This window comes from Hyperolius riggenbachi, chromosome 3, assembly GCF_040937935.1.
Source record: "Hyperolius riggenbachi isolate aHypRig1 chromosome 3, aHypRig1.pri, whole genome shotgun sequence".
Taxonomy (NCBI): Eukaryota; Metazoa; Chordata; class Amphibia; order Anura; family Hyperoliidae; genus Hyperolius; species Hyperolius riggenbachi.
In genome coordinates this window covers 193,875,204-193,899,886 of record NC_090648.1, presented here as the reverse complement: position 1 = coordinate 193,899,886, position 24,683 = coordinate 193,875,204, and the positions used below count along the sequence as shown (strand labels likewise).

The 24,683-nt window shown below is 48.0% G+C and overlaps 2 protein-coding genes across 3 annotated transcripts in view; one reads left to right on the top strand and one right to left on the bottom strand.

The window, feature by feature from the left end:
* Positions 1-5,555, bottom strand: part of PIGB (phosphatidylinositol glycan anchor biosynthesis class B) — a 49,852-nt gene extending 44,297 nt beyond the window's left edge. The window contains exons 1-3 of one of the 2 annotated variants that reach the window (XM_068275489.1): positions 4,932-5,555; positions 3,989-4,118; positions 1,011-1,143 (exon numbers count right to left, since the gene is read on the bottom strand). In XM_068275489.1, coding sequence (XP_068131590.1) covers positions 1,011-1,143; positions 3,989-4,118; positions 4,932-5,039 — 371 coding nt within the window. In that variant the 5' untranslated portion in view covers positions 5,040-5,555. The remainder of the gene's footprint in view (positions 1-1,010; positions 1,144-3,988; positions 4,119-4,931) is intronic. The other variant, XM_068275490.1, reaches the window with a different exon arrangement.
* Positions 4,963-12,651, top strand: PIGBOS1 (PIGB opposite strand 1). The gene is made up of 2 exons (XM_068275491.1): positions 4,963-5,505; positions 12,407-12,651. Exons 1-2 carry the CDS (start codon positions 5,388-5,390, stop codon positions 12,583-12,585), a joined length of 297 nt encoding a protein of 98 aa, XP_068131592.1. The 5' UTR covers positions 4,963-5,387; the 3' UTR covers positions 12,586-12,651.
* The last annotated feature ends 12,032 nt before the right edge of the window (positions 12,652-24,683 follow it).

The following is a 24,683-nucleotide window of genomic DNA, read 5'->3' as shown; positions in this document are numbered from 1 at the left end:
AACAAGCATGCAGCTAATCTTGTCAGATCTGACTGCACAGCCACTCACCAATGCTCCAGTCCCCACCTCCGGTTCACTTCTGGAATTTCCCCACTAAAGTCGGAAAACCACTGCACCGACACGCCCTCGCTCCCGCTAACGTCACCAGGAGTGTGCAGAGCAGGCCCCGTATGGTCTGCAACCTGCGCTCCTGGTGACATCAGGGGAAGCGAGCACACGGCTGCGCAGTGGTTTTCCTACTTTAAAGTCGGAAATTCCGGCAGCAGGGACCGGAGCATCGGTGAGTGGCTGCGTGGGCACAGGACATCTGCGGGGTACCATTAGAAGCCCCAGGTAAGTTCAACTCTATTTCCCCTACAGTATTCCTTTAAAGTTATGCGGTTGCCTATCTTTTAGAGCAGAGAGGAAGTTCTGAGTTCAGGTCTGCTTTAATACATCAAGTTACCCCAGGAACAGCAAATCGCCTCTTCCTGCATCAGTTGCAAGACAAGCAAAAGTTTACATAAATCTCCTCATTCATAATTAGTAAGCAATATGCATGCGTTGTCAAAGGCCATCTATGGTCAACATGCAAAAACTAACCTGTGTAGAGAAAAGATAATATTCCTCTCTTCAGGAAGGCTCCCTCTGCTCTGTGGCAGTGAAGTTTGTGGCAAGAGTCTCAACCCAGTGATGCCCGTCCATCCCACTGCTGACTAAGAAGTCAACCTATCAATCAAATCTTTCCCATACAACAGAGTGGTGGAAGGGGCGGAACTGGTGGCCAACTTGGATTCAGAGGTCCAGACACTTCCCAGCCTGACAGCAGTGCAGAGGATACCACAGACTTGTAAGAGAATAGAAGACATGCAGTGGGAACTGATAGAAGCCTTGCTACCTGGGAGAGTAAGATCATCTTTTCTTTCACAAGTTAGTTTTAATATCTTTACAAGAGTTCTGATTTATACATAAAACACTCATTATGTCCGTTAAGAAAATGAATATAGTTATAAAAATAGAAAGGATATTTAAAAGTCATATTATGAGCAACTTCAAGTGACTGCCAGTACTCATCAGGGACAAAGCTGGTTTGCACCATGAAGCAGTTAGCAATCCGAAAGGCAAAGGTTAGTAGGACAAAAAGAGTACTTTCTCCAAACAGACCTGTAGGGGGAGAAAAAAAAATGCACGATGGCTAAACTCAAACACAGTGAAATAAATTGTTAGTTCAATAAAAACAGACAAAGGCCCAGTGCACACTGGGCGGATCCGCCGGCCGCATCCGCCTGAAAATCCGCATGGCTAATGTATCTCTACGGGCTGGTGCACACCGGCGGTTTGAGGTTTTTAGCAAGCCGCAAACGTGCCTCTTGCTGCACGTTTGCGGTTTGCTTAAAACCTCAAACCGCTGGTGTGCACCAGCCCATAGAGATACATTAGCCACGCGGAGGCGGATGCGGCCGGCGGATCGCATCAAGATCCGCCCGGTGTGCACTGGGACTAAACTCTGTCATCCGCAGCCAAAACCGCTAGAGTTTTGTGGATCTGCTAGCGGTTTTGGTGTTCCATAGAGTTTATGTGGTTTCATTTACAAAAGTGGGTTTAATTTTTATAGCGTTTTAAAGAACACCTGAAGTGACAGATATATGGAGGCTGCCGTATTTCTCTCTGTCCTCCGAGTGTGGCAACCACATAAAAAAAATGAGGAATGAGCCTAGTTTCCTGCAGCCATGTAACTGCACCATAACAGTAACACATGTGAGGTTACAAATGTTGTCATTTGGCTGATACCAGAAGGCATTCATTATTTGGCATGCTGGAGGCTGAACTAGCCAGCAAAGGGGCCAGTTATCTGTATGAAAGTGGCCTTATAAACATATTCTATACTATAGAGACTACTAGTCTTAGGTAAGCTCAATGGGTGCATTAGACTATGGTAGGGACAAACAACTATGAATATGTTAGGGTCATCAGATTATGCAGCTGCATAAAAGGACACTTATGTCTGGTTCTGGTTCACACCATGCAATTTCCTGTCAGATCAACTGGTCAAATCAATCATTTCCAGCATGTCTAATCTGCTTTCGATCAATAACGGGATGAATTTTTGCAGTACTGATCTGAAAATCAATCCCATTATCAATCAGGAGCAGATCTTACATGCCGGAAATGATCAATTCAACCCATTAAACTGACGGGAAATTGCATTGTGTGTACCGAACATTAGAGACATGAATTATTGTAGCCTCTGGAAAATGCTAGTCCTGTATACATAACAATGCTGATAACATGACACTAACACGCATGTACCTAAGTTTGGGCCTAGTCTGTGATAGACATGTGACTATGGTAGGGATAAAGTAGTCTAGTTTAGGGGACCCAGCAGGAAATGACAGAGAACAGTTCTCCAATCACTGCACCCTCTACAGCATGAAGCCTTGTGATTGGCCGAATAGCGTGGGCATGGTTTGCTACAATCTATCTGAAGCCTAACAGTTCGAGAGGGTGCCGTCCACAATAGTGGAATTTCCCTAGGAGGTTTCCTGTTAGGTCCCCTAAAATAGATGAGTGCTGGTGTGGCATCGGTATGCCCTAGATTAGGGGTCAGGAACCTTTTTGGCTAAGAGAGCTATAAACGCTACATATTTTAAAATGTAATTCTGTGAGAGCCATACAATATGTTGCAAACTGGCACAGTGTGTCCCTGTTGCCATGGTGATGTGTACAGAGTTGATCCCCTGGGCAGCGGAAGTGTCAGACAAGTCTTCAGCTTCTCTTGGGTTTCAGCAACATCAACAATTTCCCCGAGAGAAAGACAGGAGAAATACAGACTAACAGCTTGTACAATTATCTAGCTGACTTGGGGGTTTATTCACTTTGTAGGACAAGATAGGCTGCCTGTCAAGTGACAGACAGCCCATTGGGCCAATGAAAGTGCAGGCATCTCGTTCTACAAAGTCACTGGACCTAACAGGGTCCAGGGTGGGACAAATGGAGCGGCTGTTAGTTTAGGGGGGGGGGGGGGAACATGAGTAAGTTAGTAGTGCATGCTACAACAGTAGCATGCCTACTTTGAAAATGTTACTTGCGCTGTCACACTAAGGGCTAGTGCACACCAAGAGCGGTTCTGAGCGTTTTTATAGACGCTTGCGAGTTGAAAAACCGCTTGGCTAATGTATTGCAATGGGATAATGCACACCAGAGAGGTTCGTTTTTTACGCAAACTCGGGTCCCGCAGCATTTTTGAGGATTTCTGAGGAGTTTCTGCCTCAATGTAAGGTATAGGAAAGTGGAAAATCGCTCTGAAAAGCGCTAGATCAGAGCAATTTTCCAAGCATTTTTGTTACAGAAGTTGTTCAGTTACAGCTTTACTGTAACAAAATGTAAAATATGCTACACCAAAACGTTCCAAAAAATGCTAGGCATGATTACAAAATCGCTCCAAACATGACTAGAATTGCTCTGAAAGACCGCTAACGTTTGCAGATACGCTAACAGGTTTTTGGTGTGCACTGGCCCTAAGCTGTGCTGCTTGAGCAGTGTAGCTTAGTGAATCAACCCCTACTGATTTGTATGTGAGCCAGATGTAGCCATCAAAATGAGCCACATGCTCCCTGCCCTAGATTGTTAGCGTCTCCTTAACGTTATGACGTAACCATGTTGCGTCATCATCATACTAATACCACTTACACTCTACAAAAAACTGCTGATTTCAGAGACATGCGCAGTTGCCCTATAATAACACACTGCCCTGAAGCAGTTGTGACTGGCCAAATAGTGTGGGCATAGTTTACTACTGTACAACCTTTTGGAAACCTAGCAGTTTGTGAGGGTGCTGTCCACCCAATCACATAAGAAGAATTTACGTATGAGGTTTCCTGCTGGGTACCCTAAAGTACACTAGCACCATATAAATACCTCTAATTAATAATAATGAACAGGTGGTAAGACAAATAGAGCATGAAGGATTGCATTGGTTCAGCCCTGCAGGTTCTCTGAGCAGCGTTACCTCCACTGGCACTTGCCCCTCTGGTGTCCTTGCTGTACAGCTTGGATTTCCTCTTCCTGAGCTGGACGGAGCCTGAAGCGCTGGGTCTCCTGAACACGGCCATAGCACGGCTCCTCATTGCCTCCATACTAGTGTTGTCCGGATCATGAACGATTCGGATCTTTGATCCGAATCTATTTAATGAGTCGATCATCCGAATCATCAAAATGAACGATTCGGATCGCAAAAGGGGCGGGGCCAGGAGCGACACGCCCCCTCTCAGCGGGCAGCGGGGTCCTGGAAGCAGAGGTGAGATGGATCGCTCTGTTGGATGGGAGCCAGCCTTGCAGGGAGACAGGTAGATGAGAGAGAGGGGACATGGGTGCCACTGCCAGATATGTGTAGAGCACATACTGGCTGAAACGTGCTTCTCATTATAGGCTGCCTGTTCCGTAGTTGTGCACAGTGATCACATTGGAAGCTTTTGGCTCAGCTCAGCACAGCTCAGTAACTTTGCAGGCACTGTGATTGAAAGGCAAAATGATCCTCCTGCACTCGGCACTAAACAGCTGCACTTATCTTCTGGGAATGCTTTCCTTCACTGTGTGACGTTTGCATGGAAAGTACACAGATGAGCATATAGGTGAAATACATGTAAAGCATATGATTGCAGCATGTGGGTATTGTGTGCAAGCAAACATTTCTGCTCTCTGCTCGTCCCTCCTCCCTTCTCTGTCCACTCCCTGCCCTCTGTCCATCTTCTCCCCTTCTCTCTGTGTGTCCACTCCCTCCCCTTCTACTGTCCACAGCAGGGAAAGACCTGTCCTGCTAGTCATCTCACCCCGAATGCTTCGGTAGTAAAATGATCCGAGATTCGGATCAAAGATCCGGATCTTTTCAATGATCCGATTCGAATCATCCGGATCATTGAAAAGATCCGAACTTCCCATCTCTACTCCATACTGACTGTGGGAAGCTCTGTGTATCCTGGATTCCCCGCCTCTCTGTCATTGCCTCTGCCGACGTCACTAGAGACCGAACTACGCTCAGAGCGCAGTGCCTCGGCGGCCATATTGCCGTAGACCTATATTGATTGCACTTTTACAGACAGCCCCCACCCACTCAAATGTTTCCATCTCTAATGACAAGATGTGCTTTCCAGCTATGCTTTTTATGTTTATGCTCATTTTTCCCTGTCTGATCAAGAAATGGTCGTCAGAAACATGGCCGCCTAGCAATAGAGATACAACAGAGTAAACGTATAATCTAATAAGGGAAAGCGTGTATAATTATATAAGCAGAAAAGTACCATTCCTGGTGTATTGTACTGGAGATTCCAGATCAGCTGGAAGAGGCTTGACTCAAATTAAATCCGAACCATCGGTAGTGGGTAGTCACTAAATCAGGTATTTTGGTGCCTATGAGAAGCCGTACAATTGCGTCACCAGAGGGCGCTGTGGATTTGAAACCAGGATGTCAGCTACCCTGTGGATGCCATGTGACCTCTGTGCTGCTCATATGTGACCTAAAAGAGGGAGGTAAGTGAATGACTGGAGTCTGTAGCCGCGACTTCGAGCCTCACAATGCTAAGCTATCTTATTGGGTAGAGATCTAACGGAAAAGTACCGAGATCTTTAGTCTATAATACTACAACTTCCTGAGAAGTAGAGATGGGAAGTTCAAGTCTTTTCAATGATCCGGATGATTCGAATCGGATCATTGAAAAGATTCGGATCTTTGATCCGAATCTCGGATTATTTTACAACGAAGCATTCCGGGGTGAATGAAATGAACAGCAGGACAGGCCTTTCCCTGTTGTGGACAGGAGAAGGGGAGGGGGGTGGACACACAGAGAAGGGGAGAAGATGGACAGAGGGCAGGGAGTGAACAGAGATGGGAGGAGGGACGAGCAGAGAGCAGAAATGTTTGCACACAATACCCACATGCTGCAATCATGCTTTACATATATTTCACCTATATCTTCATCTGTGTCGCACAGTGAAAGAAAGCATTCCCAGAAGATAAGTGCAGCTGTTTAGTGCCGAGTGCAGGAGGATCATATTGCACTGTAGTGTTGTCCGGATCATGAACGATTCGGATCTTTGATCCGAATCTATTTTGTGAGTCGAATAATCCGAATCATTAAAGGAAAACTTAAGTCAAAGCTAAAAAATGAGATTTACTCACCTGGGGCTTCCCTCAGCCCCCAGCAGCCGATCGGTGCCCTCGCAGCTCCGCTCCGATGTCCCAGGACCCGCCGGCGAGCACTTCCGGTTTGGCCGTCACCGGCCGACAGGCATGGGAACGCGAGTGATTGTTCGCGTTCCCAGCCTGTATATCGCCCCCTATGCTGCTATTGCGGCCTCCTGGCCGCAATAGCAGCATAGGGGGCGATATACAGGCTGGGAACGCGAACAATCACTCGCGTTCCCATGCCTGTCGGCCGGTGACGGCCAAACCGGAAGTGCTCGCCGGCGGGTCCTGGGACATCGGAGCGGAGCTGCGAGGGCACCGATCGGCTGCTGGGGGCTGAGGGAAGCCCCAGGTGAGTAAATCTCATTTTTTAGCTTTGACTTAAGTATCACTTTAAAATGAACGATTCGGATCGCAAAAGGGGCGGGGCCAGGAGCAACACGCCCCCTATCAGCGGGCAGCGGGGTCCTGGAAGCAGGGATCGCTCTGTTGGATGGGAGCCAGCCTTGCAGGGAGACAGGTAGATGAGAGAGAGGGGACATGGGTGCCACTGCCAGAAATGTGTAGAGCACACATACTGGCTATAACGTGCTGCTCATTATAGGCTGTCTGTTCCGTAGTTGTGCACAGTGAACACATGGTAAGCTTTTGGCTCAGCACAGCTCAGTAACTTTGCGGGCACTGTGATTGCTTTGCAATATGATCCTCCTGCATTCGCTCTATACAGCTGCACTTATCTTCTGGGAATGCTTTCTTTCACTGTGCGACGTTTGCATTGAAAGTACACAGATGAGCATATAGGTGAAATACATGTACAGCATATGATTGCAACATGTGGGTATTGTGTGCAAGCAAACATTTCTGCTCTCTGCTCGTCCCTCCTCCCTTCTCTGTCCACTCCCTGCCCTCTGTCCATCTTCTCCCCTTCTCTGTGTGTCCACCCCCCTCCCCTTCTCCTGTCCACAGACCTGTCCTGCTAGTCATTTCACCCCCGAATGCTTCCCTAGTAAAATGATCCGAGATTCGGATCAAAGATCCAGATCTTTTCAATGATCCGATTCGAATCATCCGGATCATTGAAAAGATCCGAACTTCCCATCTCTATTGCACTGCAATCACAGTGCCTGCAATGTTACTGAGCTGTGCTGAGCCAAATGCTTCCAATGTGTTCACTGTGCACAACTACGGAACAGACAGCCTGTAATCAGCAGCACGTTATAGCCAGTATGCAGGGGCCCCAACCGTCCCGATTTTGGGGGGCCGTCCCACTGTCCCGCGCTGCCCCCCCCCTGGTCCTGGCCGCTGGGGAGTGAGTGGGGAAAAAAAAACGATCGAGGCACCAGCCGGTATGCGGCATGGATGGCCGCCACCCGCCGCCATTACACTTCTCCCTCCCTTCCTCCTAATATGCCCCCAGTGTCCCCTTCTCCCCCGCAGAGTAAAATGGGCAGCGGTCGGAGCGGGCAGTAAGTCTTATCACTGCCTCTCCGCTGCGTACGGGGATCTCCTCTGATCTTCCTGCGACGTCACAGGAAGCAGGAAGATCAGAGGAGATCCCCGTACGCAGCGGAGAGGCAGTGATAAGACTTACTGCCCGCTCCGACCGCTGCCCATTTTACTCTGCGGGGGAGAAGGGGACACTGGGGGCATATTAGGAGGGAGGGAGAAGTGTAATGGCGGCGGGCGGCGGCTATCCATGCCGCATACCGGGCTGGTGCCTCTATCTCTCTCTGCCCGCCCACAGCCACCCTCCCCCTCCTCCCCCCACCCACTGGCACCCTCCCCCTCCTCCCCCCCCCCCCCCCCCCCACCCACTGGCACCCTCACTGCGCCTCCCCTTTGGAAGTAATTAATAATTGGGGGGAAAAACTTTTTTGTGGGGTGGGCATGACTAGGGGGGTTGGGGGTGTGGCCAGGGGCGTGGCCTAAATGTCCCGTTTTTCAAAATCAAAATGTTGGGAGGTATGCAGTATGTGTGCTCTACACATATCTGGCAGTGGCACCGATGTCCCCTCTCTCTCATCTACCTGTCTCCCTGCAAGGCTGGCTCCCATCCAACAGAGCGATCCATCTCTGCTCTGCTTCCAGGACCCCGCTGCCCGCTGAGAGGGGGCGTGTCACTCCTAGCCCCGCCCCTTTTGCGATCCGAATCACTCATTTTGATGATTCGACTCACAAAATAGATTCGGATCAAAGATCCGAATCGTTCATGATCCGGACAACACTACTGAGAAGTGTTGAAGTGAGGCACCTTTTCCTGTGAGAACCATCATTTTATATAAGACATTTCCCATCATTTACTCTACTGGTTATGCAAACCATGACCTTGACTACTTGGTTCTTTTGTTGAGGGTATGGCAACCTAATTCCATAACTCCCAACTGCCCTTTTTTTGGGGGGGGGGGGGGGAGGACAGCCCCTGTTTGGAAACTAAATCCCTCTGTCCCTCCTTCTCCCCCATTTGTCCCTCTATCAGAACTCATGTACAGATCTGTGTAAATGTATGTATTTTTCAAAAAAAAAAAAATGAATTTAATTGACTCCAAACTTTATTCCCATCCTTTAAAGGACACATCCAAGCTGCTGTTTAAAAACCAATCTACTTGCCCGGTGTTTCCTCCAGCCCCTTGCAGCCGTCCTGTGCCCTCGCCGCAGCTCCGCTCCCCGCCGGCGCAAGATGCACACTGCAACTGCGTGAGCGGCTCTCAGAGTCGCACTAACATCATCCGGACTGATCTCAAATCTCTCTGATCGAATCTGATTAGACGGATCTGTTGGCTGCCCATACACTGCCGATTGCTGATCGATTTCAGCATGAAATCTCTCGGGAATTGGCCATGTCCTCTGCCTTGCCCCCAGTGTATAAATGTCCCCTCCATGTCTGCATTTATACATTACCTGTCCTGTGTCGCCCACCGTGCAGTGTTTATCCGACTTTGGAATCCCCTACCGGTTATTGTATTGGTTTCAAAATAAATAGTTTGCTGCCAGATGTTGATGACGCTGCGTGACCCTGGCGTCATCAACACCGATCGCCAGGGAACATCACTATCAGAGGTACATGACGAGGGATCGGCACGCCAATGGTGAATATAAGTGCTTCCAGTATAAGTAGCAATGTACAGGTGTCTCCAGTATAGTTGAGCCAGCTATAGATGCTCCAGTCAAGTATATGTGCCCCAGTATATGTCAGTTGCCCCACTACAGGTTAGCCAGCCATAGGTGCCGCAGAATAGGTCAGCCAGCCATAGGTGCCGCAGAATAGGTCAGCCAGCCATAGGTGTCCCAGTATAGGTTAGCTAACCATAGGTGTCCCAGTACAGGTTAGGGAGCTATACATGCCCCCCCAGTACAGGTTCCCCTCCCTGCAGCAGCGTACTTCCCTGTCTCCCTCCGCAACGATAGCAGGTGGCCGGTTCTGGTATTTACCATGCCTTTTGCCCGCATTGATCGCACCACCAGCTCCAATCTTTTCTGTCCACAGTAGCGGGGCGCAGCTTGATGACGTCATCAAGCTGCGCGCCCCGGTTGTACCGTGGACACATAAGAGGAGCTGGTGGTTTGATCGGTACAGGCGACAAGCACGTTGAGTACCAACGCCAGCCACCTGCTATCGCTGCAGAGGGGGGAGGGAATTACGTCGGTGCAGGCAGGATTCTGAACTGGCGCTATCGCTGCAGAGGGAGGGAGGAAGGAGGGGAACCTGTACTGGCACTATTACTGTTAAGGGAGAGGAGGTGGGGGGGAAGAGGGGAAATCGCTGAGGGGGAACACCTATACTAGGGCACCTATTATTATTATTATTATTAATAATAATAATATCGTTAGTATTGATTTATAAAGGGCCAACATATTTCTATAGCTAGCTAACATGTACTGGACCACTTATAGCTAGCTAACCTATTCTGGGTGCGCATAGTTTCTTAGAAAACCTCTTGAGTGGCATTCCCAACACTTTCGGGCAAGATTAGCTGCATGCTTGTGTCTGGTGTTATTTAAACACTAATGCTGCCAGATAGATCAGCAAAACTGCCAGGAAACTGGTATTGTTTAAAAGGAAATAAATATTGCAGCAGCCATATCATTCTCACTTCAGTTGTCCTTTAATGCTAAACAGTTTACTGCTGCTTGTCGCCATCAGGGTCCCTCCTGTTCTCCATTCTGCACAGTTTTGATATTTTCCTAGGCATTCAAATCCTCTTGGCCAGAAGCACACGTAGCTATGCTCAAGCAAATACAAACTGGGCATGCACAAGGCGTACCGTCCATGCCCACTAAATGGAAGTGCTCGTGCCTGAAGGAAAGAAGATGGGTGTTAGTGCTTTCATCTTCATTTCACTCACACATGCCCAGTTTTAACTGTGCTTTATTATGGCCTGGTGCACTTCCAAGATGCCATTAATAAAAAAAAAAAGAGGAAGGATAGGTTATAGGAGGGACACCGAAGGCAATAAGCAGCAGTAAGAGGTTTAGAAACAAGTGCTTTATCCTACAAAATATGTAAAAATGTAATTCAGTTCAGGTTTGCTTTAAAGGTATTGGTTTGATCATTACAAAGACATTTTTAGATGTATTGTTGGGCAATTTCTACTGCTTTTTAAAGGAAAACTTAAGTCTGAAATTAAAAATGATCTTTACTCACCTGGGGCATCCCTCAGCCCCCCGAAGCTGGATGGTGCCCTCGCAGCCCCGCTCCGATCGTCCTGTCCCCGCCGGAGGCTACTTCCGGGTTCGGCGACAGGCTGGGAACGCGGCTGACTTTCCGCGTTCCCAGCCGCTATATCACCCTCCATGCTGCGTGTCGCCGAACCCGGAAGTAGACGCCGGCGGGGACAGGACGATCGGAGCGGGGCTGCGAGGGCACCATCCAGCTTCGGGGGGCTGAGGGATGCCCGGGGTGAGTAAAGATCATTTTTTATTTTAGACTTAAGTATTCCTTTAAGCATGGGGCCGCCCGTCGTGGGCGCACCCGCACAGTCGATGGGACTGGCTCCTGAATTCCATATTCATTTGTCCAGCCCTGATCTATGTGTACACAAGTACTGCACATACATGGTGCAATCTGCTTTCAGACAAATGTAAGCCTTTCTTAAGGCGCGTACACACGCCGTACTTCTTCAAGCGAATGTTTCGTCAGACCCTTCTGCCGACAGTTGCATGTGAGTACAAGCTGTCAGCAGACTGATAAGACTGTTTTTGACTGATCCACTCGGCGTATGCGCCTTTAGTCTGTGTTCTGCATTTAGTTAGACTTTAAAGTGACCCTGTAGTGAGGATGCCATACAGAATTCCTTTTAAAACATGCCAATTGCCTGGCTGACCTACTGATACTTCTGGGTTCAGTAGTGCAGCAAGCGCACACTTGGAACAAGCGTGTGATTAGTGTGCTCAAACTTTAATCAGAGTACCTGATCTGCTTCCCTTTTTCTGGCTCAGTGGTTGAGTGTTCGCAAACTGGAGCGCCGATACAAAATCGCATACTTACCTAAAAAGAAGGAAGTTTATGGATCCTAATGTGGCTTCCCATGGTGTCCTCTGGTTCCCCGTTGCTGCTTGTGGCCCCTTTTTTAATTTACCGACACTGGCTTGTTGGAAATCTTCTCGGGTCATAGCTCATCTTCAGGCATGATTGCGGCCACCCTGCACCTGCGCAAGTATGGCCACTAATGCACAGTAAGCCGAAGATGCTTATGTGCATGCGGTTTCCTGCTTGTGAAGAGGAGTGCAGCCCCGGAGCCGGAGGGTCCTGGCTTTGCTGGAGGACCATGGGAAGCCTTATTAGGATCCAGAGACATCCCTCTACTTAGGTAAGTATGAGTTTCTCAACCTGAAATTAGGCCTTGTTTACACTACAAGAGCTTTTCTGTGATTTCAAAAGCTCTTGCTAATGTTATCCTATGTGTGTGTTCTCACTTGAGAAATGTGATTTTGTAAAAATCCCCCATAGCATTACATTGGCAAGAGCTTTTAAAATCTCTAGCGCTTAAAAAGCGCTTGTAGTGTGAATGAGCCCTCACTGAAGGTAAAGGATCAGAAGGACAGCCAGGTAATGCTCATTTTTGTAAAGGAAGTAAATACTGTATGTCTGCCTCCATATCCCTCTCACTATTAAAACTACCACATAAATGTGTATCTGTGTGATTCTACCACATGATAAATATATGGTAACTAATCAGTCACAGTGTATTCAATTATTACATTTTCTACTTGAAATAATTAAAAGGTATATATTTTTCTTTCCTGCAGGAATTTCTGCCAAGATGAGGCGAAGGCTGCCTTTTAGTCAGCTCCTCCTTGCAGTGCTGGTGGGAGTTGCTGGTGGAGTATACATCTATAGGCCACTCTTTGAGCAGTACTTATATGAACACAAACCGTTACAAACAGACAGCGATGTCACAAAGATTGCTGAAAACGATAATAAATAATACTTTTGTAAACTGCTTAGCCACAGTAGTTATGTAATGTTAATAAAGTAATAACTGGTAAATTCACCAATGTGCATTCTCATCATTTTAAGTGGCACACAAAGATATCCACAGAAATAACATGGTTGTGGAAAAATATGACTTTCTGGTAAAATGATTATGCCACAAAGAGGAGCAAAGGCATGAATCATGCAGGTCTTGTCCCAGGAGAACAGTAGATTTCAGGCTACAAATTCCAGCCTGTTCTTGCAATGAAACTGGCTACTGCGGATCCTCCAGACTGCGAATAGATACTTGTTAGTTTACAAATCTGACCATAAATGATTAGCTTAGGACAGTGATAACTTTTTAAGGTGGCCATACACACAGGGCTGTGGAGTCGGAGCAATTTTTGAGTACCTGGAGTTGGAAGTCGGTGATTTTGTAAGCTGAGGAGTCAGATGATTTTTGTACCCACGCCATAGCTCTGAAAGGGCTGTGGAGTTGAAGCAATTTTGGGTACCTGGAGTTGGAGTCAGTGGTTTCATAAACTAAGGAGTCTGATGATTTTTGTACCTGCTCCACAGCCCTGCATACACATTGATTTTTCCCATTGATATACCTTCCAGGTGGGTGGTTCTGGCTCATCATGAGCAGTCTGGGTATTCCATTTCCTGTCAGATTCGATCGATCTGTTTAAATCTGCTAGAAATCAATACAATGGGTGACACGATCAATCGACTTTCATCCAGATTCGGCCATTTTCTGTGGATGGGAGTTATTGATCAAGAGATGTTACATGTCAAGAGCAGTGGCGTTTTTGTGTAAATAGACCACTTAAGTACCAGTGGTCTCTGCCCCCGTAAGGACCAGAGACCGCTGGTACACTACCGACTGAAAACCGACGAATCGCCATGCAGACCCGCCGCTCGCCGGGATCCTCAGGACATAGACTCTGCCGTCTCTATGACAGCAGAGCCATGTGAGCCGGTCAGGAGCTGTTTTCATTAGCTCCTGATCGTGTCTATCAATGTAAGTCAATGGGAGCGGCTTTCATTGATAGACATGGCCAGGAGCCAATTAAATCAGCTCCTGACCGACCAACATGGCTCTGCCGTCATAGAGAAAGGAAGAGCCTGTGAGCAGCGGCGAGAAACGTTGGGTTTGAGTGGCCCAATCAGCGGGGAGCTACGGAAACGGCGACTGCGCTGTGGACGGTGATTGAAATCTACGTCATGCCAGCCAGGAGTCCACCAAAACAGGATGTAGATTTCAATCACCTTGGTCCGAAAGTAGTTAACATAGCTGTAAAATGGAAATGTATTTATTTTTTGGGATCAAGCAAAGTTTATTAAAAGGAAAGACAACAACAAACAGAGTGAAACATTTGCAGAAGACACATCCTATACAGAAATGCACCAGGTAGACCCAGTTGATATCCATCTTATAGGTAAAATGTTTTGCCCAACCTATTGCAGTGCCAAGCCCAGTGAACTAGATTGAATAGGACAGCTCTGCATTCTGGAGAGAAATGTATGCAGCACTCAGAATACGCTGCTGTGTCTATCAGGCAGTGCTGTCTATGTACTGTCTGCTGTCTCTGCAGATCACACACTGATGCATGTTACTGAAATCCACTCAGCAACATGAAAGTGTGCTTAGGCCCAATAGATAAAATACACTGAAGTGACTGGGGTGGAAGTTTGTGTAAACTGAAGGAATATTACTAACATAGGAAAATGTTTCATGAGTCATGTAATGAAGGTAAAGTAATACAAAATAACAAACCTGAATAAAGTAAATGTAAAGAAGGGTTATAAAATGAGTCTTTTACATTTCTTAGGCCTCTTTTCCATGGACTGTTGAACTGTGTGCTCAGCAAGCAGTTACCAGGCAGATACCAGGCAGAAACAAGCAGTTATCAGGCAGTTTGAGAGGCATTTCACTGCTTTTCAACAGTCCGTGGAAAAGAGGCCTTAGTAAGTGCAGATGTTGGTGGTGCTGTTTGAAAACAATACTATCAGTATGAATTTGTGGGTGCATGTATGAATGTAGTTTTGATTATTTTAGAGTTATAAGTAAGATTACCACAGATGTTGCTCCTGTATGTCATGCTTTCCAGAAGCACTGATCAGGACCCAGAAAAGTGGAAAATTCACACAAATGTTTTTGGAACAATTTAACCACACTTCTCTAAGAGGCTCTGTATTGTCTGTTTCCGATGCATATTAGTCATGCTGTACATAACTTCATTTTATTAATCATCTTGTAAAAAAGACCCTGAAATTTTTATGTTTTCATAGCAAAAAGTTACATACTAGGCCAGGCCCAGATTTACATCCCAGGAGTCTATAGACACAGATGTTCTGGCACCCTAGACTTTGCTGTTTGTGAATCTAAAAACCCCCACCGAGCTGCACCACAAGTGATCTAGCTGGCCCAGTTGTCACTACTTCCTTACTTCCCTTGCCCATCATAGCTACAGGTGTCCCTTAGCATTAGGTAGCCAGAGGTACCCTCAGTATTAAGTAGCTAGTGGTGACCCCTACTAAAGAGAGATCTTGTCAGTGGAATGCAGAGAGCTGGATGAATAACCTCTCATTAACCTCTGCATAGGAAAGGAGGGAGGGAGGCACTAGGGGAGGGCAGTGAGCCACCTTTCCATCATTAAGGCTCCTGTAGGCACGTGCCTATAGTGCAGGCATGGGCAAACTTGGCCCTCCAGCTGTTAAGGAACTACAAATCCCACAATGCATTTGCCTTTATGAGTCATGACTGTGGCTGTCAGACTCCTGCAATGCATTGTGGGACTTGTAGTTCCTCAACAGCTGGAGGGCCAAGTTTGCCCATGCCTGCTATAGTGCCTTTTGGTAAAGCCGGCCCTGTACCAGGCAAGGTAGTGAACCTTTTGTGTCACCTACCTTGTTAGTGTGGATCAAATAAAGCTTATGGCAAACAGAACTGATTCAAAGTGCCAAAACAAAAACATGAGTAGTCAGGAGAAGGCCAAAGGCTGAGGCAGGCGGCACACAAGATGAGGTCATTTATCAAGATAGGCGTAAGATTGTGTGTGGCTGGATAACAGGCCTAGGTCAGGGCAAGCTGAAGAATGAGTATAATCAAAAGACAAGGGGGCTTGGTAATGGGTATAATTTCAAGACTTAGTAAACATAACTGAATTCTGGAGATGGAGAACTGGAACCAACGTCTGCATAGCACACAAAGTTGTAGAAAGATGTAGCATATTGATATGGTCCCTTGAACGTTCTATCTGTATTGTAGATGGTGTTGGACAGAGGAATCCTGACGGAGCACTGGTAGTTTCATAAACAGGCAGACCTTAAAGATAATGTGGTGGGAGAGGGATATGGAGGCTGACATACTTATTTCCCTTTAAAGGGAACCTTAACTGTGAAAAATAGAGTTTCACTTACCTGGGGCTTCTACCAGGCGTACGAGAGGAATCGGCGCAGGAGACTTGGGCGCAGGATACAGCCTGTATGGCTTATTTTGCTCCTGCACAAATTCCCATCTACAGTATATTGAATACTATTCCCCCTCCAGACCGCCATGGATGGTGGGGAATGAAATCATTTGGCTTCCAGCAATTGCTGGAGGCCGAATTATAGTGTTTTATAAGTAACTTCAGCTCCGTCTTCTGACAGCGCTGAAGTTACTCACTGCTGCACCCAAGTCTCCTGCGCTGAAATGAAAGTGTTCGTCTACCAGCCCCCTGCAGCCATCCAGGCGCAGGACGCTGTTACGGAGGGCAATGCCGACTCAGAGTTGGCTAAAACGAAACTAGCTGGCAGTAGGGGAACGGAAGATTGTGGACGACCGGCGTGGGCACAGGACGGCTGCAGGGGGCTGGTAGAAACCCCAGGGAAGTGAAACTCTTTCTATTTCTCACAGTTAAGGTTCCCTTTAAAGAGACTCTGAAGCGAGAATAAATCTCACTTCAACAACAACAACAAATAACATTTGTAAAGCGCTTTTCTCCCGTGGGACTCAAAGCGCATAAGCATGGCTCAGACCATCGTGGTACAGAGGAAGAGCTCATAAATAGCAGGGGCACGTGTGCCCCTGCTAAACCGCCGCTATAGCGCGGCTTAACGGGGGTCCCTTCACCCCCAAAACGACCACTGCGACACTTGGTCGCAGATTTGGTCGTGATTTATTGCTTCCTGGAGGCAGGGCTAACGGCTGCAGCCCTGCCTCCAGTCGCGTCTGTCAGCGGCGCATCGCCGCCTCTCCCCCGCCCCTCTAAGTGAAGGAAGACTGAGAGGGGCGGGGGAGAGGCGGAGATACGCGCTGACAGACGCGCGTGGGGCAGGGCTGCGGCGGCTAGCCCTGCCCCAACCAGGAAGCGCTCCCCGGGTGTATCGAGGGGGATTTGGGGGTGAAGGGACCCCCGTTAAGCCGCGCTATAGCGGCGTTTTAGCAGGTGCACACGTGCCCCTGCTATTTATGAGGTCTGAAGCGAGATTTATTCTCGCTTCAGACTCTCTTTAAGTATGCATATTGCCTGGCTCTCCTGCTGATCCTCTGCCCCTAATATTGAATTAGGGTCTATGGCGTATTAGCCATAGACCCTGAACAAGCATGCAGATCAAGAGCTGACTCAATTCTGCCTATATTAGCCACATGCTTGCGTGAGACACCACTCGCTGATTCCAGCAAGATCAGCAGGTTGCCAGACAACTGATACTGTTTAAAAGGCAATAAATAGGGCAGCCTCCATATGCCTCCCACTTCAGGTTCTCTTTAAAGACCCCTAGTTCAGCTATATAATGGGGAAAACAGTCTTCCTACACCCTCCCCAGTGTCTTTACCTCTTTTGTATTTATAAAACGCCAACATATTCCATGGCACTGTACAAAGTAAGAAACGAACATAGGGTACATAATAATACAGACAATGGTATACACCAATATACAAAATACATAGTTGGTGTCAAAATTATTACAAAAATCCAGAATTGACAATGACAGTGATAAAAGTAACATGATGAATAAAATTTATAATGAATTCCAAGACACAAAAGGGGAGAGAGCCCTGCCCTTGCGAGCTTACAGTCTAAAGGAATAGGGGGGAATTCTTTTCTAGTAATTCTCCTCTTTTCTTATTGGTGACATTCTCTTCTAGAGCCACTAAGTCAGTTGTGGCCCGCAGTGCCTAAGTCTGTCCAATATTCTTGTGTAAAGAGGTGGTCATTCCCCACATCACTGTTTGTCTCTTCCACATGTGCATTATGAAAGTTTTATCCCAGAGTTTACAATACCATTGACAGATGGCAGTGAGTAAGCAGAACATTATTTGCAGATGGCAGTGATCAAACATGAAATCGCAATACCAATAGAACTTCTGTAGGAACTGCATGTTCTGTATACTTTATATAAGCAGTAGAAATTTGGCACACCGTTTGCCATTCTGATCTGCAAACCTGGAAATCTAGTTTGTCTGTAATGTGCGTTAAAATATTTGCAAAAATGCATATGTGCATACACAGTACTCTAAGGGGAAATGTAGCCTGGTGGCTTTTCATCATAGTGGTTCTACAATCATATTTTTAATACAGCTTTGCTTTTGCTTTAAATGTTCATCATTTAAACCACTTTAGTGCTAGTGTACATGTAGTTTTGCATTCCTGTCACTTTGTGACTTTAACCTGAACTCATACTGAAGAAACATTCATGCACCAATACCTTGGCTCCTACTCCCTAATCGCCCCACTACAATCAGGATTTTGGCCAGCCCACTCCTCCAAGACTGCTTTCACCAAGGTCATCAACGACATCGCACTCGCCAAGGCCGAAGGAACATACTCCATCCTCCTTGAACTCTCATCAGCAGCTGACAAAGTTGATAATCCCCTGCTCCTTCAATCCCTGCAATCTGCCAGCATCCAAGCCCTTGCCCTTTAGAGAAGGCTCGAACCTCCCGATTTTTGGTTCGGAACCTCGAACGCGAACTTCCGCAAAAGGTTTGGTTCGCGTGAACTTTCGCGAACCGCAATAGACTTCAATGGGGATGCGAACTTTGAAAACTAGAAACATTTATGCTGCCCACAAAAGTGATGGAAAAGATGTTTCAAGGGGTCTAACATCTGAGTTTTTGCATGTCGGAGTGGGATACACGCCAAAAGTCCCGGGGAAAAATCTGGATTTGACGCGAAGCAGAGTTTTAAGGGCAGAAATCAGATTGCATTCTAAATTGGAGGCCTAAAGTGCTTTAAAACATCTTGCATGTGTATACATCAATCAGGGAGTGTAATTGGAGTACTGCTTCACACTGACAGACCAAACACGCTGTGTAAGGCACCGCTTTTGTGTAGTGACGGCCGTTCTGGACTGGTGCGCACCATGGCGAGAGTGCAGGCCATGCCGGTTTTCAAGCCCATATGGTTGCCGGGCTGAGGTAGCTCAATGACAGAACCCCCCCCGAGACACTCATATAGCCGGCGGTCATTGCTTCATTGTGATACGCAAGCCCCTTCACCGCAGCCAGAAAATTAGGCAGGCATGTACACGCACCAGAAAAAATATAGCAGCGACCTTAAAAATTCAGGAATCCACCTGGAGTCCTGGACCCTGTTGGTGGGGGCGGAGAAGGCAGTCAAGCGGCCTGCAGGCAGAGATGCTGGGTGTGGGGACTGACTTAGGCCCCATTCACACTTGCGGTTTTGCGAAAACCGCACCGGATGTCCGGACCGCACCGGAGCCGGATCGGACCTGAACCGTACGGTTCCTGTCCGGATCCGGTCCGGATCCGGTCCGGTTGCATACGGTTTCCGTGCGGTATGAACACGGTTGCGGTCCGGATCCGGATTCTTAAAGAGATAACAACCTGTATAAATACCTGGGGTTCTGGGAGGTCAGCAGAAGCTCTGGGGTCATTGTTGGAGACAGCTGGACGTGTGGAGACCATCCTTGGATACAGAGACAGCAGTTGGGACCATGGATCCAGTCATTTTTTACGCTTATTACCTGGGAATTCTCTCCTTCCTGTTGTTTACCTACTACTATGTGGGGAGAAGGCGTGCTCCTCGCAGGAGATGGTGGGTGCACCCTCTACTAGCCAGGAGGCAGAGGAAGGGAGAGTTCCAGGCCCTCTACCGGGACCTCAGACGACACCCACAGAAGTTCTACAGCTACACTCGGATGTCTATTCCCCTGTAAGTATATAGGCCTAAATACACCAACCCCCACCATTCCTAAACACCCCACCCTCACCCCCACAACACCTCATCCCTGTATACCTAGCTAAACACACCACCCTGACCCCCACACCCCTGTATACCTAGCTATACACTACACCCCCACCCTCCACAACACTCCCAAACCTCTGTAAACACACCTCCCCCATCCTCCACCCAACACCTTGTCCCACAACATACTTTACAGCTTCTTCCTTTCCATCTCCTGACAGGTTTGATACCCTTTTGGAGATGGTGAAGGATGACCTTAGGAAGAAGGATACCACGTTCAGGAGAGCAGTCACACCACAAGAACAACTACTCATCACACTGAGGTATGTAAAAACAAATTTTTTTATTGCAAAAACAACCACTTTCCAACATGGAAACATTCTTCCAACATGGAAGACAAAAAAATAACATATCTATGGTATAGCCCGGTCAGTTTTAAGGAACACCAACCACCAACTTTGTGCTGGAAGAGTTGCAGGGCATAGCTGCCCAAGTGTCTTTCGGGGACACCAGTCCCTAATATTAAAGTGCTTCAAAAACCTAACCACTGGCACAGGACCCTCTGAGCCATGGATGAAGGACACAGGTCAGTGAAAAGGCTAGGCCTCTCACCGACCAGTGTAGGTGTCCTTCATCCATGGCTCCAAGGGTCTTGTGCAAGTGATTAGGAACAAGAACAAAGTGAGGAGCAAGAGGAACCGATGGCAGAGGAGCAGGACTACAGGTAGTGTCTTTCAGGGACACCAGGCCCTAAATTTTTAGTGCTTCTAAAACCTAACCACTGGCACAGGACCCTCTGAGCCATGGATGAAGGACACAGGTCAGTGAAAAGGCTAGGCCTCTCACCGACCAGTCAAGGTGTCCTTCATCCATGGCTCCAAGGGTCTTGTGCAAGTGATTAGGAACAAGAACAAAGTGAGTAGCAAGAGGAACCGATGGCAGAGGTGCATGACTACAGGTGCAGTGCAACAGGCACAAGGTTGTGACCCAGGTAGTGTCTTTCGGGGACACCAGGCCCTAATAAATTGAAGTGCTTTAAAAACCTAACCACTGGCACATGACCCTCTGAGCCATGGATGAAGGACACAGGTCAGTGAAAAGGCTAGGCCTCTCACCGACCAGTGTAGGTGTCCTTCATCCATGGTTTCAAGGGTCTTGTGCAAGTGATTAGGAACAAGAACAAAGTGAGGAGCAAGAGGAACCGATGGCAGAGGAGCAGGACTACAGGTGCAGTGCAACAGGCACAAGGTTGTGACCCAGGTAGTGTCTTTCGGGGACACCAGGCCCTAATAAATTGAAGTGCTTTAAAAACCTAACCACTGGCACATGACCCTCTGAGCCATGGATGAAGGACACAGGTCAGTGAAAAGGCTAGGCCTCTCACCGACCAGTGTAGGTGTCCTTCATCCATGGTTTCAAGGGTCTTGTGCAAGTGATTAGGAACAAGAACAAAGTGAGGAGCAAGAGGAACCGATGGCAGAGGAGCAGGACTACAGGTGCAGTGCAACAGGCACAAGGTTGTGACCCAGGTAGTGTCTTTCGGGGACACCAGGCCCTAATAAATTGAAGTGCTTCAAAAACCTAACCACTGGCACATGACCCTCTGAGCCATGGATGAAGGACACAGGTCAGTGAAAAGGCTAGGCCTCTCACCGACCAGTGTAGGTGTCCTTCATCCATGGTTTCAAGGGTCTTGTGCAAGTGATTAGGAACAAGAACAAAGTGAGGAGCAAGAGGAACCGATGGCAGAGGAGCAGGACTACAGGTGCAGTGCAACAGGCACAAGGTTGTGACCCAGGTAGTGTCTTTCGGGGACACCAGGCCCTAATAAATTGAAGTGCTTTAAAAACCTAACCACTGGCACATGACCCTCTGAGCCATGGATGAAGGACACAGGTCAGTGAAAAGGCTAGGCCTCTCACCGACCAGTGTAGGTGTCCTTCATCCATGGTTTCAAGGGTCTTGTGCAAGTGATTAGGAACAAGAACAAAGTGAGGAGCAAGAGGAACCGATGGCAGAGGAGCAGGACTACAGGTGCAGTGCAACAGGCACAAGGTTGTGACCCAGGTAGTGTCTTTCGGGGACACCAGGCCCTAATAAATTGAAGTGCTTCAAAAACCTAACCACTGGCACATGACCCTCTGAGCCATGGATGAAGGACACAGGTCAGTGAAAAGGCTAGGCCTCTCACCGACCAGTGTAGGTGTCCTTCATCCATGGTTTCAAGGGTCTTGTGCAAGTGATTAGGAACAAGAACAAAGTGAGGAGCAAGAGGAACCGATGGCAGAGGAGCAGGACTACAGGTAGTGTCTTTCGGGGACACCAGGCCCTAAATTATTAGTGCTTCTAAAACCTAACCACTGGCACAGGACCCTCTGAGCCATGGATGAAGGACACAGGTCAGTGAAAAGGCTAGGCCTCTCACCGACCAGTCAAGGTGTCCTTCATCCATGGTTCAAAGGGTCTTGTGCAAGTGGTTAGGAACAAGAACAAAGTGAGGAGCAAGAGGAACCGATGGCAGAGGTGCATGACTACAGGTGCAGTGCAACAGGCACAAGGTTGTGACCCAGGTAGTGTCTTTCGGGGACACCAGGCCCTAATAAATTGAAGTGCTTCAAAAACCTAACCACTGGCACATGACCCTCTGAGCCATGGATGAAGGACACAGGTCAGTGAAAAGGCTAGGCCTCTCACCGACCAGTGAAGGTGTCCTTCACCCATGGCTCCAAGGGTCTTGTGCAAGTGATTAGGAACAACAAAGTAAGGAACAAGAGGAATCAAAGGCACAGGTGCAGGACTACAGGTGCAGTGCAAGAGGCACAAGGTTGTGACCCAGGTAGTGTCTTTCGGGGACACCAGGCCCTAAAATTGAAGTGCTTTAAAAACCTAACCACTGGCACAGGACCCTCTGAGCCATGGATGAAGGACACAGGTCAGTGAAAAGGCTAGGCCTCTCACCGACCAGTGAAGGTGTCCTTCACCCATGGCTCCAAGGGTCTTGTGCAAGGGATTAGGAACAACAAAGTAAGGAACAAGAGGAATCAAAGGCACAGGTGCAGGACTACAGGTGCAGTGCAACAGGCACAAGGTTGTGACCCAGGTAGTGTCTTTCGGGGACACCAGGCCCTAAAGTTCAAGTCCAGCAAAAACAAAAGTTCCCTGACATGGTCATCTGAACACCTCTGAACCTTGGTTGAAGGAGATGGGGCAGGGAAAAGGTTGGGCTAAAAAGCCCTGTGATGGTATCCTTCCTCCGAGGATCGGAGGTATTCAGAGGAGCATGTCCAGGAACAATTTGACTTTTTTTTTCAAATTGTATCAGCACCACTACTAGAAAAGGTGGGAGTTGCTGCCTGGAAATCTGGACTCTCTTGGGTGCTGGTCGTGGATGAGCTGGACCCTGACAGCGGTGGCCCATATTGACTGCCTCTGTAGCCGGTGTACATCTGTGATGATTGCCAGGTGGGCACCGCTGTTGGTTGTGGGGGTCTAAAAATTGGTGGTTGCAATAATGGCGTGTCCATGTGTTGTTTGATCACCTCCAGCAAAGTGGAATGGCACGCCATCATGTTTTGGGAAGGCACCTTTTCCAAATATGGTATTAGAGACATCACAGTGTGAAAACACGGGTGTGCCTGCAATTTCAGTAGTTCCTTGCTTTGTTGATGCATTTGCTGCATCATGTTCTGCAGCTGGCCCACCGACTGATGATGCTGCGCACGCAGTTGGTCGATTTCTCCTCTGTGCATCTCATGCATCATTTTAAGCTCGTCCCTGTAGTGCCCATGTACAGCGTCGAGCTCACATTGCAGTGAAGTGATGTGGGACTTGTACTGCTCCATGATATGGCCCCTGTCCTCATCTTGCAACTGCCGGGTTATGAGAGTTTGGTGGCTCTGAAGAATCCCGAGAAGTCCGGAGACAGCCCCGGACATCTCGGACTCTGTCTCTCTCCTTGTTGGGGGGAGGGTACCTCGACGCCTCACTGGTGGGGTGGTCCTCACTGGTGGTGTGGCAGCATCTTCCCGTCCTCTGGCCTGTGTCGGGGTTGCCCTGCGCGCTGGTTGTGCTGCAGTCTCTCGGTGCTCCTCACTTTGTTCTTGTTCCCCTGGAGCTTCCATAGCGGTCGATTGTGGAGGTGCAGCTTCTTCCACACTCGGTCCTGCAACCTCAACATCCAAGCTCTCTTCTCCCAAGTCATCATCAAAGGAGAGAGCTGGGATAGCTAAGGACTCCCTCCTTCTACTCCTCTCCTCGGGGAAATAGGTTACATCGGCGACGTCATCATCCACCAAGCTCTCCTCACTGCTGAACCGTGCCTCCTGGATCGGTTCCTCTTGCTCCAAATTGTCTTCAGTCCTGTAGATAAAAACAATATTTATTGGTGTGCCAAACAGCATGTGGCGTCAATTCACAGAGCTAGCAAACACTAGCAAACACTTTATCAACCGTTTCTACCAAACATTTGATAAAGCTTGTGAGAAAAGTTCGCTAGCCATGGGAATTGAGGCCAGTTTATAGCAATACATGGCCGAAGTCATGGTACTTGTCTGCTAAAATGAGCTCTCAGTTCCTGCCCACAGTAGTGGTACTTACAGTCTAGGTTCCAGGCTTGCATTGATGAAAGACAATTGCTTGGCAAATTGGTAGTCTTTTTGTCGCTTTCCCCCGCCACTGCCACTTCGTTCGGCAAGTTTTTTTCTTCCGTAGCCATTTCACGTATGCATCACGTATATTGCGCCACCTTGTCTTGAACCTTTCTCCTGTAACGACATGAAAAATTGATTTCGATTATTTCTCTTGTAGGTACATCGCAACTGGACAAACATATACATCGCTACATGTCACATTTCGTATTGGGAAGAGCACGGTGGCAGGCATAGTCGTGAGGACTTCGAGGATCCTTTGGACG

What these genes read in the sequence shown, in the direction of transcription:
- PIGBOS1 (XM_068275491.1), top strand. Translation starts at nt 5,388, where the DNA reads ATGAGAAGCCGTACAATTGCGTCACCAGAGGGCGCTGTGGATTTGAAA. An exon ending in ATGTGACCTAAAAGAGGGAG is followed by an intron (nt 5,506 to 12,406) that starts GTAAGTGAATGA and finishes TCTTTCCTGCAG; the next exon opens with GAATTTCTGCCAAGATGAGG.